The sequence below is a fragment of the Rhynchophorus ferrugineus genome, unplaced genomic scaffold (assembly GCF_030347505.1).
Source record: "Rhynchophorus ferrugineus isolate W39M unplaced genomic scaffold, kcgeb_rfMv2 rfM2, whole genome shotgun sequence".
In the NCBI taxonomy this organism is placed as follows: Eukaryota; Metazoa; Arthropoda; class Insecta; order Coleoptera; family Curculionidae; genus Rhynchophorus; species Rhynchophorus ferrugineus.
The window spans coordinates 77897368-77912042 of NW_027472581.1; the positions used below are offsets into that span (position 1 = coordinate 77897368).

The 14675-nt window shown below is 30.5% G+C and overlaps 1 protein-coding gene across 5 annotated transcripts in view; it reads right to left on the bottom strand.

Moving 5' to 3' along the window:
- Positions 1-1829: 1829 nt before the first annotated feature.
- Positions 1830-14675, bottom strand: part of LOC143191351 (protein kinase C-binding protein NELL1) — a 204292-nt gene continuing 191446 nt past the window's right edge. For 2 of the 5 annotated variants that reach the window (XM_076396311.1, XM_076396308.1), the window contains 2 exons: positions 11306-11355; positions 5271-5727 (listed from right to left, as the gene is read on the bottom strand). In XM_076396311.1, the coding sequence (XP_076252426.1) occupies positions 5406-5727; positions 11306-11355 (372 nt within the window). In that variant the 3' untranslated portion in view covers positions 5271-5405. Of the gene's footprint in view, positions 5728-11305; positions 11356-14675 lie in introns of all 5 variants that reach the window. The other 3 variants (XM_076396306.1, XM_076396310.1, XM_076396307.1) reach the window with 3 other exon arrangements.

A 14675-nucleotide genomic window follows, 5' to 3' on the forward strand; every position in this document is an offset into this window, starting at 1 on the left:
ACAATTGGTAGCCCTTTTTATTGACATCTTTACGTCTAATATACCATGGTTTGTTAACAATGCTTTGAACAGCATCCCGTGTTTTGTTGTGTTCGCACACGGATTTATTTCAGAAACAATTATCACTGCCAGAAAATATATTTATATGTCAAATCCGCATGTGTTTGCAGACTTCCCAGAATTTCATTTTATTCCACTTAATAATGTTTATTGACAGCTATTTGTGTACTACTTACAGTGGTATCAACATGGTTACTTGTAGCCAGTAGTGATATTTCATCAGCAAATATGACCATTGTTACCCCTTTATATGTCGATATCATTGATATAGAGTAAATACAATATTGGTCCAAGAGTACTACTTGGTGGTACACCCGCATAGATGGGTTTAAAATTTGAATATTGGTCACCGTATCTTATTATGTAATGATGATTATAAATGTAGGATTAGAGAATCATAGGATTAGAATATGTCATAATATGTCATACCATATTAAGGGCTTAGTTCACGTCTAGAAACACATTTTCTTTTATATAGAGTTTTCCAGAATTCAAAATTGGTAAGCCTGAATTAGTTGTGTCGAATAAAAATGCAAATTTTATTAGACTTATACTTGGCAGATATTTAAATACTGATTTAAGTTTAGATAGTATCTCTAAATCTTTTTGAAATGAATTTCATTAACAATTTCTTTTGGAGTTGTCGGATTTATAACTCTGTTATTATTATCATTTCATTCATTATTATTTGAACTAGCTATATGATTCTTGGATGCTATACCATATATTTCTTTGTTGGTTCTTTATTGAGCATAGTACAACTATTTTCACGGTATAACTAAACAATCCAATATCATATACTATTCAAATTGTTAAAAGCGGTTAATAGATGGCTGTGAATGTCAAGTTGCCACTTGATGTACTCAATAAATTCAATATTCTTTTACAAATTTAGTTAAAAGTTGGATTATTTTCACCCGTCGTTGGTATATTAAATACCATAAATTGTTTCAATTAAACAAGAAATTAAATTAAATCTCAACCAATAACCATCGTAAAATGAAACAATCTATGAATATATTCAATTTATTTTTTAATGGGTTGGCACACATTAAAAAAAAAAATATGTATTAGGGATTTTTGATCAGGGTATCTTATTCTGAAATGACGATTATAAATGTAGGATTAGAGAATCATAGGATTAGAAAATGTCATATTATATTAAGGGCTTGGTTCACGTCTAGAAAAAGAGCTAAAATTTTTCTTTTATATAGAGTTTTCCAGAATTCAAAATTGGTGAGCCTGAATGATTTGTGTTAAATAAAAGTGCAAATTTTATTAGACTTATTCTTGGCAGATGTTTAAGTACTAATTTAAGTTTAGATCGTATCTTTAAACCTTTTTGAAATGAATTTCAGTAACAATTTCCTTTGATGTTGTCGGATTTATAATTCTCTGCCTTTATTATCATTTCATTCATTATTATTTGAACTAGCTATGTGATTCTTGGATGTTATGCCATATATTTCATTGTTGGTTCTTTATTGAGCATAGTAAAACTATTTTCACGGTATAATTGAAGAATCCAATATCATATCCTATTCAAATTGTTAAAAGCGGTTAATAAGATGGCAGTGAATGTCAAGTTGCCACCTGATGTACTCAATAAATTCAATATTCTTTTACAAATTGGTTAAAACAATACATCTTAGTTAAAAGTTGGGTAATTTTCACCTGTCCGTGGTACATTAAATACCATAAATTGCTTCAATTAAACAATAAATTAAATTCAAACTCAGCCAATAACCATCGTAAAATGAAACAATCAATCGATATATTAAATTTATTTTTTTAATGATGGGTTGGCACACATTAAAAAAAACAAATATGTATTAGGGATTTTTGTACAACAATAAAATGATAATAAATAGAATCACAAAATGTACACAAATCGTAATTTAACAACTACAACTTAAATAATACCTTAATAATTAAAAAAGAAAATGCAAATTATTGTTCTGTAACTTACAAACCGTACTATTTATCGATAAGTACATTTCTTATTGTTATTCATATGTTAAAAATCATGCGTGTATAAATTGATTCTTCGTCCGAATTGAATAAGTCGAGAAAACATTTTCGTTTTGTTTCGTTACACTACAGCAATACAGGATTTTGATTCTCTTATTCATGATTTGATATGTTCCCGAAAAGCAAGTATGGAATATCGCTCTCGAACGCTGGATCTTCTCGCTTATTCAATGGACGAAGCACAGAAAGAAAGGGCAATAAGTACTGACTATTATGTGTGTCATATCAGTGATTTCTACATTTTTTTTGCGCTAAATCATCTACGTAGAGATAGTGACTAATCGTTATTTAGCTCATATATTTATACAACAATATTTATCCTCTTTGGTAAAAAATTATAGTTAATGAGCAATAAATTAAGTATGTAAACAAATTTACAATAGTACAAATTACAATTTTACTACCTACAGAGCCAAACAGGATATATCTTTCGTTGTTCAGCGTTAAATATACAATTTTTTTAGTTTGTTTATATCTTTTGACAAATAGTTTCCACTACTCATTTAGTAAACAGTAACTGGATAAATCATTATAGTTTTCTATAGCTTCTAAAATTTAGATTTACTTTGTGTGTTCCGTGTGTGTCTCCCTCTCCCTTTTCAACACTTTCTCTATCGTGTTTCGTTCAATAACAGCTCAGATCCCTATTTATTTTTACGTTTCTTCTATCGTTGTCCGACAATTTAACGTGTAACGGTGGGGCTCTCGACGTGTCCCTTCCAACTCTCGCCACCACCTCGTTTACAAAACAACTGAACTCTTACGCATATAAAAAAATATTAATATATAGTTAGCTGTTTTTTTTCTTTCATTTAAATCCCTATATTTCAAGTAGTTGTCGTAAAAAAGTATTTCTAAAAGTTTCATTATAGCATTAGAGGACATCAGCAGCGACCCCTGACGAGGAGCGCCGATGCGTTGTTAGTTTAGGTCGTTTGAAATCTGGTCCTAAGTTCAGCCCGACTCTCTTCTATTATGTACAACGCGATGGAGGCGTTCGTCGAACCCTTTCGTCCTTGTCGGGTTGAAATTACGACCAGACCCAACATCTACATGGTACTAATACCACTTCAACTGTATAAGTATATATATATATATTTATATATCTAAGCCTACACATACGAATATAAACAGTAATAAATCTTAACTAACACCTAAAATAAAACTAGCGATTGTGGAACTGAAAAAATGGGGTGAAATAAACCAATAAGATAACATCCAAGCATTATTACCCTTAACAGTAATACGTATAAATTAAATAAATTCACGTTCGCATATCTCAGGAACTAATAGTAAAATGGAACAAAATAATTATCTATTATTTAGTCTCATAATTATGATATCACAATTCCTATATTGCAATAATATTGTTACATCTAGCTATGCCCTCGAATATATTAAACACAAAAATCCTCTTGCTGTGTTAGTTACCCAAAATTGAATCGTACGTCATCAGAGGATATCCTCGATACAATAAAAAAGACAAATACCGTCTACCGTCGCGCGTTCAACTAGAATATGTGTAAATATAATCCAGCTATCTCGACGACGAGGTCACAACATCTTTAAAAAAAAAACCTTCGTCGCCCGTTTTTTATGGCCATCCACCACCTGTTGCCGTCTCTGGATGACTTTTGCCCAATTTTAAGCTACAATGCGGGTTATTCTAAACATTGACCGTAGAGGCAAAAGGTTGCTGATGGCTGGTGATAGCACCGACTAATGAAAACACCACAAATATTGTCACTATCATAAGCAAAGATGAGAAATTAAAGGCCAATCCAACAGGATCTCTTGAAGAACACATTTAATTCATTTTAGGATCAGTTAATTGTAGTCTACTTAACAAAAACAGCGTTTGGAAGTGATACTTGATGATACTGCGGTTTTAACTAGTAACAATTGTTCATCAAAAGTCAGTAATGCTACTTGTTATCGTTAAATAGACTAGTAGTAAAAAACCGTTTAAAGCCAAAGAACATGTATGCACATTAAAATATTCATTATTATACAATAAATATGTCGCAAGATATTTTTTTAACGGGAGCTGATCAGATGATATCATCCGAGCTTCCCTCATAGTCCAACACTCATATTCCTAGAGTCCTAGAGTCATTAAATATACACGAACTTATATCAGGATCAGGATGATTAGGGAGATTATAGATATAAGGATATACATACAGAAGGAACTAGTACTTTATAAACATCGTATAAAATAATACCTAACGAAGTAAAAAGTAAAAAATAAAATGACACCCTTAAGTTTAAAGAGCATTGTCACTAAAAAAGCAGCAGTTAGGTATGTAGTCAGACATACTTTTTATAAAATTTTGATAAAAGTAAAGCGAATTCATTGTGTTCCTTTGCAATTAGGCAAAAATTCGTTGTAAAATAATAATAATACGAATTATTCTAGATATACAGATATTAAAATATGTAGATAACTATAGTACTATATTGATTTACTAAGAATAAAGATTCAATAAACATATTAGGTTGAAGATATTTTCTCTTAGGAATTGTCTCTCAATAGACAAATTGTTAAACAAATAAATTGATAAATGCTGCTTAGATGCCCTATTCGGCTTTAACAATGTTTATGAATTGTTTGAAAACTTATTTTTAGTTACTATATATAGTTAAAATGAATTATGTTAAAACTATAATAAATGTATACAGGCTTGAATTGATCATTAAAAATGAGAAGCAGATTAATCTTTTTCGTTGGTTTATTTCTTGATTATTAAAATACTAGTAAATTGTAATCTGTTATTCAATCCTAGTTGTTGGGAAGCAATTCCTATTAAACATAACATCATCATAACAATATTAAATATATAATTAAAGTAACAATACCGCAAAAATATAGTACTATGTTAGGTAGCAAGGAACATTTTAATTAAAAAAAAGAATAAATTTCAGTTCATCTAATAATTAATAAAACATAATTTAACTGAAATTAAGTACATCAATTTTTGATCGTTGCTTAAGTCCCACGGTAATTAAATATACGTTATATAATAGAGGATGGGGAGCAAGGGGGATTAGGTAAGCAGGGTAAAGGAAGAATAGTACACATTTAGGAACTAGTACTTTACAAACATCGTATAAAATAGCAACTAACCGAGAGAAAAAAGGGGAAAATTATTACACTTAACATGGCGCGACATGGACGCCGGAGAAATCAGAATATTAGCTAACAGTTCCTAAGGGTATTGGTACACACAGTCAGACTTATTTTCCATGTAATTTTGTTAATAACAAACACCAAAATTGACCAACGCGTAGCAGACGATCGAAGTGAACTCCTGCTAAAAAACGTCCGAAGCACTGTATCTAACAACCGGGGGTTCAGTCGCCTGGGGGAAGGGTTTGGGCGTTTTGCCGTCTCTTTTTACCACTAACAGTACTACCGCCGCCAGATGCACTATTCGATTGACGAAGACGTTGAGCGGCGCGACCATTTGAAGCCATACTGGACATCTGACGTGCCGATTGGATATCAGATGGACTGCTTGCCGGAAGAGATGAACGACGGCTGTCCCTGTTCGATACCACCAGTCCGTCATAGCCCATCGGTTGTGGAGGAGAGTTGCCGCAATGATAGTTAAAATTGCAGCATAGTTCCCCATCCTGCGAACACACAGATTAATATGATTAGTATTCAGGCGTCCGTCAACCGGCCAAAATAAAACTGTGCGTGATATTTGCAAATAAATAGAATCGCATGTGAAATGATGATTTGCCGTATCAGTTAATATCAACCTTTGTGTGATGTTATAAACTAGGTTAAAATTTGTCAGTTTTCTTTACCACTAGGTGACGAAAAGTTCAAACATCTCTTACTAAAAATATAACTCAGTCACTTTAGTCATTGAATTAAAATATATATAGACATGAAAAGGTATCTTTAAATATCTTTCTTGATGCTTTAATAAATGCATAAATATTATTCTTTTTTTTTTGTTAGATAATTTTCGTTAAATTTTTTAAGGAAATTTAAGGATTCTAACTTTGTGCAAACTTACTTCATTATATGATTAGAAACAAATTTTAATCAAAAGAATTCGTTCTCTAGATAGAGCCTACTCCATCGATCTAGATAATACAGAGAACAACATATCTTTCCGATAAATTGAACGACTTAATCATGCATTATAATATTTTCATCAAGACATATATTTCACCTATTGTAAACACACTTTGCTGTGTCTTATTTAATCAACAGTGAATTTTTGTTTCTTCTTCATACGAAAGATACAATATTACATTAAATGAAATTGTTTTATTGAACAACCTGTCGTGTAATATTTTTTAATGAAAAATAACATACAAATATATAATTTAGTTAATAAATATATCAAATTGGCTAAACTCGATATTGATGACCAAGTCCAAAAGCTTAGAATAGTGACTTTGACGGTATTTAGTGGATCATTGGGAAAATTAGAACGAATATCACAACAAATACGAACCAACAATATAGTACATTAAGCACAAAATGTAGCCGAAAGTATCAACCAGTAATACGTTCAAATATCTCCGACATCATATAGTAGACCAAACAATTTTCTCTCATTAAATGCATAACATTACCTATGCTCAAAAATATATTAGATGCTTGTATGATAATGTACTGTGATCATTTAGTTCGCTGAATGCATAAAAATTACTAGTGGAGTTGTAACACCGTATCCCTCATAACTTTTGAAAATGTTATAACAAGAATGTTGTCATTCAAGAATATCATTTTATAGTCTATCCAAAGTAGCAACTAACTAAATTCATCTCAATTTAGGACGTCAAAACGCCACACTATTTTTAATTTTGATTTTTAGATCATACTAGCTTTTATATATTACAACATTCTAATGCAAATAAAATAATGTAACAAAAATCTATTACTCACTAGTGCTGGTCTTTTTTGGAACTTTTTTCGCTCGCATTACATCTTACGTTTAAGTAAGTAAAATTAAGCAATAAATCCGCAATATTTACAAGGCTCCTAATGGCATTTTTAGTCAATTCGTTTATTAGGCAGTCTCCCTTATTTTTGTCTTTCCCATTGCATATAAAACATTTGAAATCAACTGCTAAATTTTCTAAAAGCTCTTTGAGATTTTGAACTGGGTTTTCGCCTAACAAGTATTCCAATTAATTGCTTGGAACTTTTATTCGCACACATAGAGCAACATCAACATATGCGTCTAAAAGTATTTGGAAATAGCTTTATTCAAATCAAATAAAAAATAATTTTGAACGTTCCATGATTAGACTCTGTATACATTGAACAACTCAATAATATTTAATAGAAAACTATTAGTTTTTGCAAAAAAAATGTCAAAATCGTCGAACTTAACAGTTAGACTTGGTTGTTTAACATATTTTGTTCAACAAAAGGGAAGCACTTCGGTTATATTACACGTGCATTATCTGGGTTTTATCCGATGTTTTTTTACTTTTACAACTGCATTTGATATTTATTATTTTATTTTATGTGCTAAAATCTTCGCTCTGTAAATATGGAAACTATTATTTGTATGTTAAACTTGATGAATTATGTTTGTTGCAAATGTTATCACATATATATTGTAAAAACCATAATTAATGGTATTTATGAGTACCCAGGCATATAAATCTATCACTTATAAAATGTACAATTGCAAAAGACTCATTTAATAGAGAATCTTTATTAACGAAAGGGTAAAATATATAACTATTTAGCTATTCGTAGAAAAAAACTTAATCATACCAAATAAACAAATCAGATTTGATGGAAGTACTCACCAGAAAATGATAACTAACTAAACTATACGTATTAATATTTTGGTGTGTTAAAAATTATATAGCATATTATAAAGTCTGAAACAAACCTCGGATGCTACAAATATGCACAACAACAAATTGAACTTTTTTGATGAAGCTCGTTTTCACTGTGAGAATCTGAAAACACAGTATTTGATGTTGCTGGACTGTTTTTATTTGATTATGTTGAGCAAATGTGGTACTGAAAGAATTCCTAAATAGGTTACATACTTACACTAAACTATCTTTACAACTATTGTCGTGTTTAAAAATCAAAATATTTAGTTTAGGTGAATAAAAATAGACGCAAAACTGACTAGAAAATATGCAGGTAAAATGTAGTTAGGTAAAATTAAAATATAAAAAAATTAAGTGATACAATTAAACTGTCAAGTAAGAAGAAAAATACTTTCATCTCATGTATATTATATAGTTAGTCAAGTTTTTTTTGAGATTATTTTTGAAGTATTTGGTTGTTTCTGATACACCATTGTCCGATACAAAATATGTTAATTGAGCCTGGTAGTTAGACAGAAATTCCTCATAATAAAGGCATAATTAAGTTCCTCACAATTAAATTCACGACGAAAAGGTGGTAAATATGCTTGGGGTGTCATTGTATAGGAAATTAATTTGTATATAAAATAAAATACACCAGCTACGTTGAGTTAAATTAAGATATGGCATTGTTATAATTTTTGTTAGGTTATTTATTCGCTGTTTCATTTTTTTACAACTATTACTTTTTTTGAACTAATTTATCTTTGTTAAATGCTTATTTAAATAATTTTTATGCGTTTTCATATCGATTCTTCTATTATATGTCATTGTATAGGAAATTAATTTGTATATAAAATAAAATACACCAGCTACGTTGAGTTAAATTAAGATATGGCATTGTTATAATTTTTGTTAGGTTATTTATTCGCTGTTTCATTTTTTTACAACTATTACTTCTTTTTGAACTAATTTATCTTTGTTAAATGCTTATTTAAATAATTTTTATGCGTTTTCATATCGATTCTTCTATTATATCTAGAAGTAAATACCTAAATTTCGTATGAAACAATTAAAAAGTAATTAATCATCATTTCACATCGATCCAAACCTAAAAGAAAGTGAATAAACGTGCTTTAAATTCGGGTGCGTCCGATCCAACGGTCTTCAATTGTTTTATTCATGCTGAAAACGGTCCCACCGTCACGGGCAACACGACATAAATTTTGGTAAACAGTAAAAACATCGATCGAATATCTGTAAGGAATGTAACGATCCGACACTATCTCTACAACCAAAACAAGTAACCGAAATCAAATAGAATTAAACGAAAATAAGAAGAGCACCAAGCAAAACCTATCTAGAAAATAGAAGAAACTAAAGGAACCAAAAAATAGCTATGTCTCTAGATCTAGGAAGCATGCTAAATATTCATAGCAGTACACATCTATAGAAGTGCTCTTAATGTTCGTCATTCACTGTGTGGTTTGTTCAGAGTGTAAATGTTGTTCGAACGCTACAACCGAAACGGCAGGCAACCCAAAATACATTTTGGTCGTAACATTTTTATGCCACCTACCTAACTTCTTTTAACCTTATATAATTGTTTACTTGATTTTTTATGAAAAACACATATTATTTTTATTTAATAGATTAAACAAATTGCATTACAAAATTACTAACAAGTTCTATTATTTATTATATTAAAAACATTCCAAAATGTATTTATATAAATATTATTTTATATTTGTTGCAACAATAGTGTAATAATAATATTTTATAAAACAGTATTATTTTTTCTTTTAAATCTGCTTCAAACCTAATAATAATAAATAAGATATTGCTATTATTACTTGGTGTTTGTAGATATGTATCTACAAAATAAAAACTACTTAATTACTAAAATTAAACGTTGAACACAATTCTCTTTTCTATAGTTGATCAATTAATATAAATATAAACCAAGACTTAAGTAAATTGCACGAAAATTAATTGAAATTCAGGTTAAAATTTTGTTGTTTGTTGATAAAACTCACTAAATTATTTAATAGCATACACATTACATGCTAATTGTGAAGTTAGGTAAGTATATAGTGTCTACGGTTAGTGTTTTAAAGTTTGTCATCAAAATAAAAGCCTAGACGATCGAATTGATTACTTAAAGATAATTGATATTTAATAAAAGATAACGTCTAGGATCTCATTTGGCGACTTAAAAATTCAAAAATACGACCAATATAGGACTAATCAGGCATATGGCAATAAAACGTTCTCGATATTCTGCAACACCGGTGGATCTTAAATATAAACGATACAATAATGAAATATTTTGTTTTTCATTTGTAATTTTAAGTAAAAAAAAACTACTATGAAAGACACATTTATGAACCATTAATTCATTTTAAAAATATCATTAGTTTAAAAGGGAATATGAAAAATATAGAATACTGTGTGTTTTATTATTGTAAATTGGATGAATTTTTATTTCATGATTATTAAATGCATCTTGAGATAACGCTAAAAGGCAACAAATTTCCTAAAAACTAGTGATTGGACTACCCAAGTATAGGGAACTTCTTGAGGCTGAAATATTTCTCAAATTTACACATTGGTACTTTATTAAAGCTGTCGTCTAGCCGTTGTTAGTTATTTTTTGTTAACTATTTATTTTCTTTCAAAATGTTGAAAATGTGGACACAAAATCTAATAAAACCAATATATATAAGAACAGTTTCATATCAATAATTACTTCAAGGAAAAGCTTCCTTTTGTTAAGTTTATTCGTCTCAAAAGCAAAACATTTGCCATATTTTAAAAGGATTTTTTTCTTAACTGAGTATGAAAAGAAAGGAAGTATTCACATAATAAGATTTTCTGTGGATTCCAACTCTAATTTGCAAGTTTAATTTTATAAACAATACAATACATTACTTATTTTACCACCTGATATTAATGGTGTCTACATAATTATGCTTTAACCTGGATAACTTTATATACATATTGTCAATGATCATAAAATTTAGAAAAGCAATTATTGAAAAAAACTAAAAACTAACAAATAATCAAATAGTACCAACAAGTCCTACCAAATAGATAAGAAAAAGAAGGATAATAACACAGAGTATATGTCGCAATAATTATAGTCGATCAGTATATATTTTTTCAGCCAAAAGAATCCATATATTTTAGAAAAAACAATGAAAAAATTGGAACATGATTATATAACTGATAATTCAAATTTTTTAAGGCTGTCGTGTATATTTAAAAATCGCCGAGTGTTGAGAGAACAAGAACAAAAAGACTCATTAAAATTTGACCACGACCATCTTTGTCGATAGGTCTTGTCTTAGGTCAGGCACTACTAGAGGTGTGTAATGTCAGAGAGTGTGTAACAGAGTGATGTGATTACCGATGTACACAACACGCGGTATTGCTCACCAATTCTGCGCAGAACGGCACCTGTAAGGGAATGGAGTGTTAATTGTTAGTTTGCTAGCCTATGCCTAGCGATTAGTAGCCAACCTTGGCCATCTGCACCAAATTTAACACGCAAAAACGATGCACTATGCAGCTATCTAAATGGACTAACAACTATGTTCGTCTGAATATTACACTTCTATATTCAACCCTGTAATTGAGCTCGTAGAAAGTATATATACAGTAACTGGCAACCTATATCAATTAACCTAAACTAGAGTAATAAATTTTTATATAATTCCATCTCCAAGAAAATATCCTCATAAATTCCTCATTTGTGCTTAGTTTAAATTACGCTTATTAATAATTAAGTCAAACATTTTCAATTCGATTCAATAAGAAATTATGGTTTAAAATTATACATTTCAGTGGTAATTATCCTCCAACATTCGAATATAATAGCGCCTATCAGACCTGTACTTTCGAAGCAACATTTAACATTCAAAATTTGTATCTCCGGCAACAATTTTAACAATAATTTGATATACTTATCAGTATTAGTTTCATGCATCCGCCGATAAATATATTTCAAGCATCTGTCATCAAGAAATCAATCAGATGACGAGATACAAACTAATTTTTTACATTTAAAATAAAATTGAATGAAATAGTTAACAGTTCAAATAACAGACAGTAACCGAAAGTTATTGAAGAAGACTTTTGGAAGTTTGCGAACAAAAAATATTTTATATAGAAAATATATTTTACGACGCATGATTCTGAGCACTCATATTGACTATTAAATCTGATAAATATACTTGATGAGGAAGCAACAGTGCATACCTGCATTGTTTTGAGGGAAAATAATATTTCCTTCAATAAATGCGGGCGATTTTTACTTACACCATTTATGATCCTGCTTAACTGTTTCTATCTCGTTGGTAAACTATGATTAAGACATATGTTGTTAATTGCAATAATATCTGAATAATTAGCATAGTTTATATGAGAGCAGACACTATATAGTCCTTTCAATAAAATAGCTAATGCACGTCATCAACACCGTCGAACACATTACCAAATTCAGTTTTAAACTCAGACCATTTCTCTTTCTCTTTACGTGTTAGCATTATTCTTGTTAGAAAGCGACAGAATGCAGTCTGGTGCGTTTGAACATGTAACTAAATCGGTCTATAAAATTCGATTTGTGTTGGTACTGCTCGACACCGTTGTCATTTGTCAATATAAATATAATAAGGCAACTCTAACCCACAAACTATTATGGCCGTTTAATTGCCTGTAGTTTACATACTTCAATAAATATGCGTTAGATGTACTATAATGTTAAAATACATTATATTTTAAAACGTTATCTTTGTTTCATTATTTTATTTACATTGGTATTTTGTTGTCACAGTTAAAATAAATGAAAATTTAAATTCGAAGCGGCAACGTTGCATTATAAATTTCGGTAACGTGCATCGGATGTTTTATTGGAGAGACTATATATAATTTTTTTGGTTTTGAGAGCTTATACATCACATATTGTGGTTATATACATTAAAAATAACATCGAAGTAGTTAAAAGCATTGCTTCTTTAATAGCTGTAGCCAAATTGAAAGCATCAAAAAATATGTTGAATCAATTTTCATAACAAAAAAAATGACTATTTTTTAATTTACTTTGCCCGAAATTAAAGCGCGCTCCAAATCTGCAGGAGGTGTAGTTGTTTTGGTCGCACTGGACGGTTTGAATGGGTACAGGTCTTATTTCTACATTATTTTAATAATCTTGTATTATGATTAAATAGTATATCATGTATCAATGGTGTCAGGGCCCCTAAGGTAATTAACAAGTGTAAAAAGTTAGGTAATCCCTAAGTAACATAAGTCCAATATCAAATATCAGGTTTCTTGTAAATCAAATAGTTAAATGGGTTGGACTGCACCAGGTTAAGGGTAAGTGACATATATTTAATTGAACAATGTGATTTTATCAAATTTTTACAGCCTGATGCGTATGTTATGGCAGAAGTTTCAGACATTGCGAACAATAACAATTGAAAAGTCCCCAGCCTACCATAGTAAAACACATTTTTTTGGCAAAATTAGTTTTTTATTTAACATAATTTCCTTCAAGGGTGATACACTGATTATAGCGATTCTCCAACTTTTCGATACCATTTTTGTAGTACGATTTGTCCATTGCTTCAAAATAAGCATCAGTTTCGGCTATCACCTCTTCATTCGACGAAAATTTCTTCCCAGCGAATATTTTTTGAGATCCGAGAACAGGAAGTAGTCGTTGGGGGGCTGATCTAGGGAATACGGTGGATGGGAAAGCAATTCGAAGCCCAATTCATGGATTTTTTCCATCGTTTTCACTGAACTGTAACACGGTGCATTGTCTTGGTGAAGCAGAACTTTCTTTTTCTTTAAATGAGGTCATTTTTCAGCGATTTCGTCCATCAAATAGTCCAATAACGCTATGTAATAGTAGCTGTGACGGTCCTTCGTTTTTCAAGGTAGTCAATGAAAGTTATTCCATGCGTATCCCAAAATATAGACGCCAAAACCTTACCAGCCGACTGTTGCGTTTTCCGACGCTTTGGTGCGGATTCATTGTGTGCAGTCCATTCGGATAACTGTCGATTGGACTTTGGAGTGAATCGAAGCTAAAACTCGGGTTTATTAGGCTTGATCATCTTCAAACACTGCTCCGAATCATCACGTCGTCGTTGTTTTTGGTTAAAAGTGAGCTCGCGCGGCACCCACTTTGCGCAGAGCTTTCTCATACCCAAATATTCGTGAATGATATGATGTACACCTTCAGTTGATATTTTTAGGGTCTCTGCTATTTCATTCAGTTTCATTTTACTGTAATTCAAAATCATTTTTGTAGATTTTTTAAATGTTTTCGTGGGTAAAAGCCTCTTTTGGGTGTCCACTGCGTTCACCATCTTCGGTGCTCATTTCATCACGTCTAAGCTTATAATACCAATCCTTGATGGTTGATTTTCCAGGGGAAGTGTCCAGAAACTCGGCATCAAGCCAAATTTATACACGTATCTTTTGAGGGTTAAGGCTAACTAAAAAACATATGGATTTAATTCTAGTAGCGCTATCTATATGTCAGGCTGGGGACTTACTTACATACAGATAATATATGAACTAAATTTTGTCATTGAAGTCAAGCAAAGTACACGATACTAAGCAGGTATCTAGTTGAATTACTCATAAGAAAACTTGATATGTAAAAATTAGTCTAAAGGTAGATTTTGCAAACTAATTGAATATTAAAAGCTAATTTGAAACAACTTAGAGCTGCATCATCAAATGTATATAATTTAAACTTTTTTGTG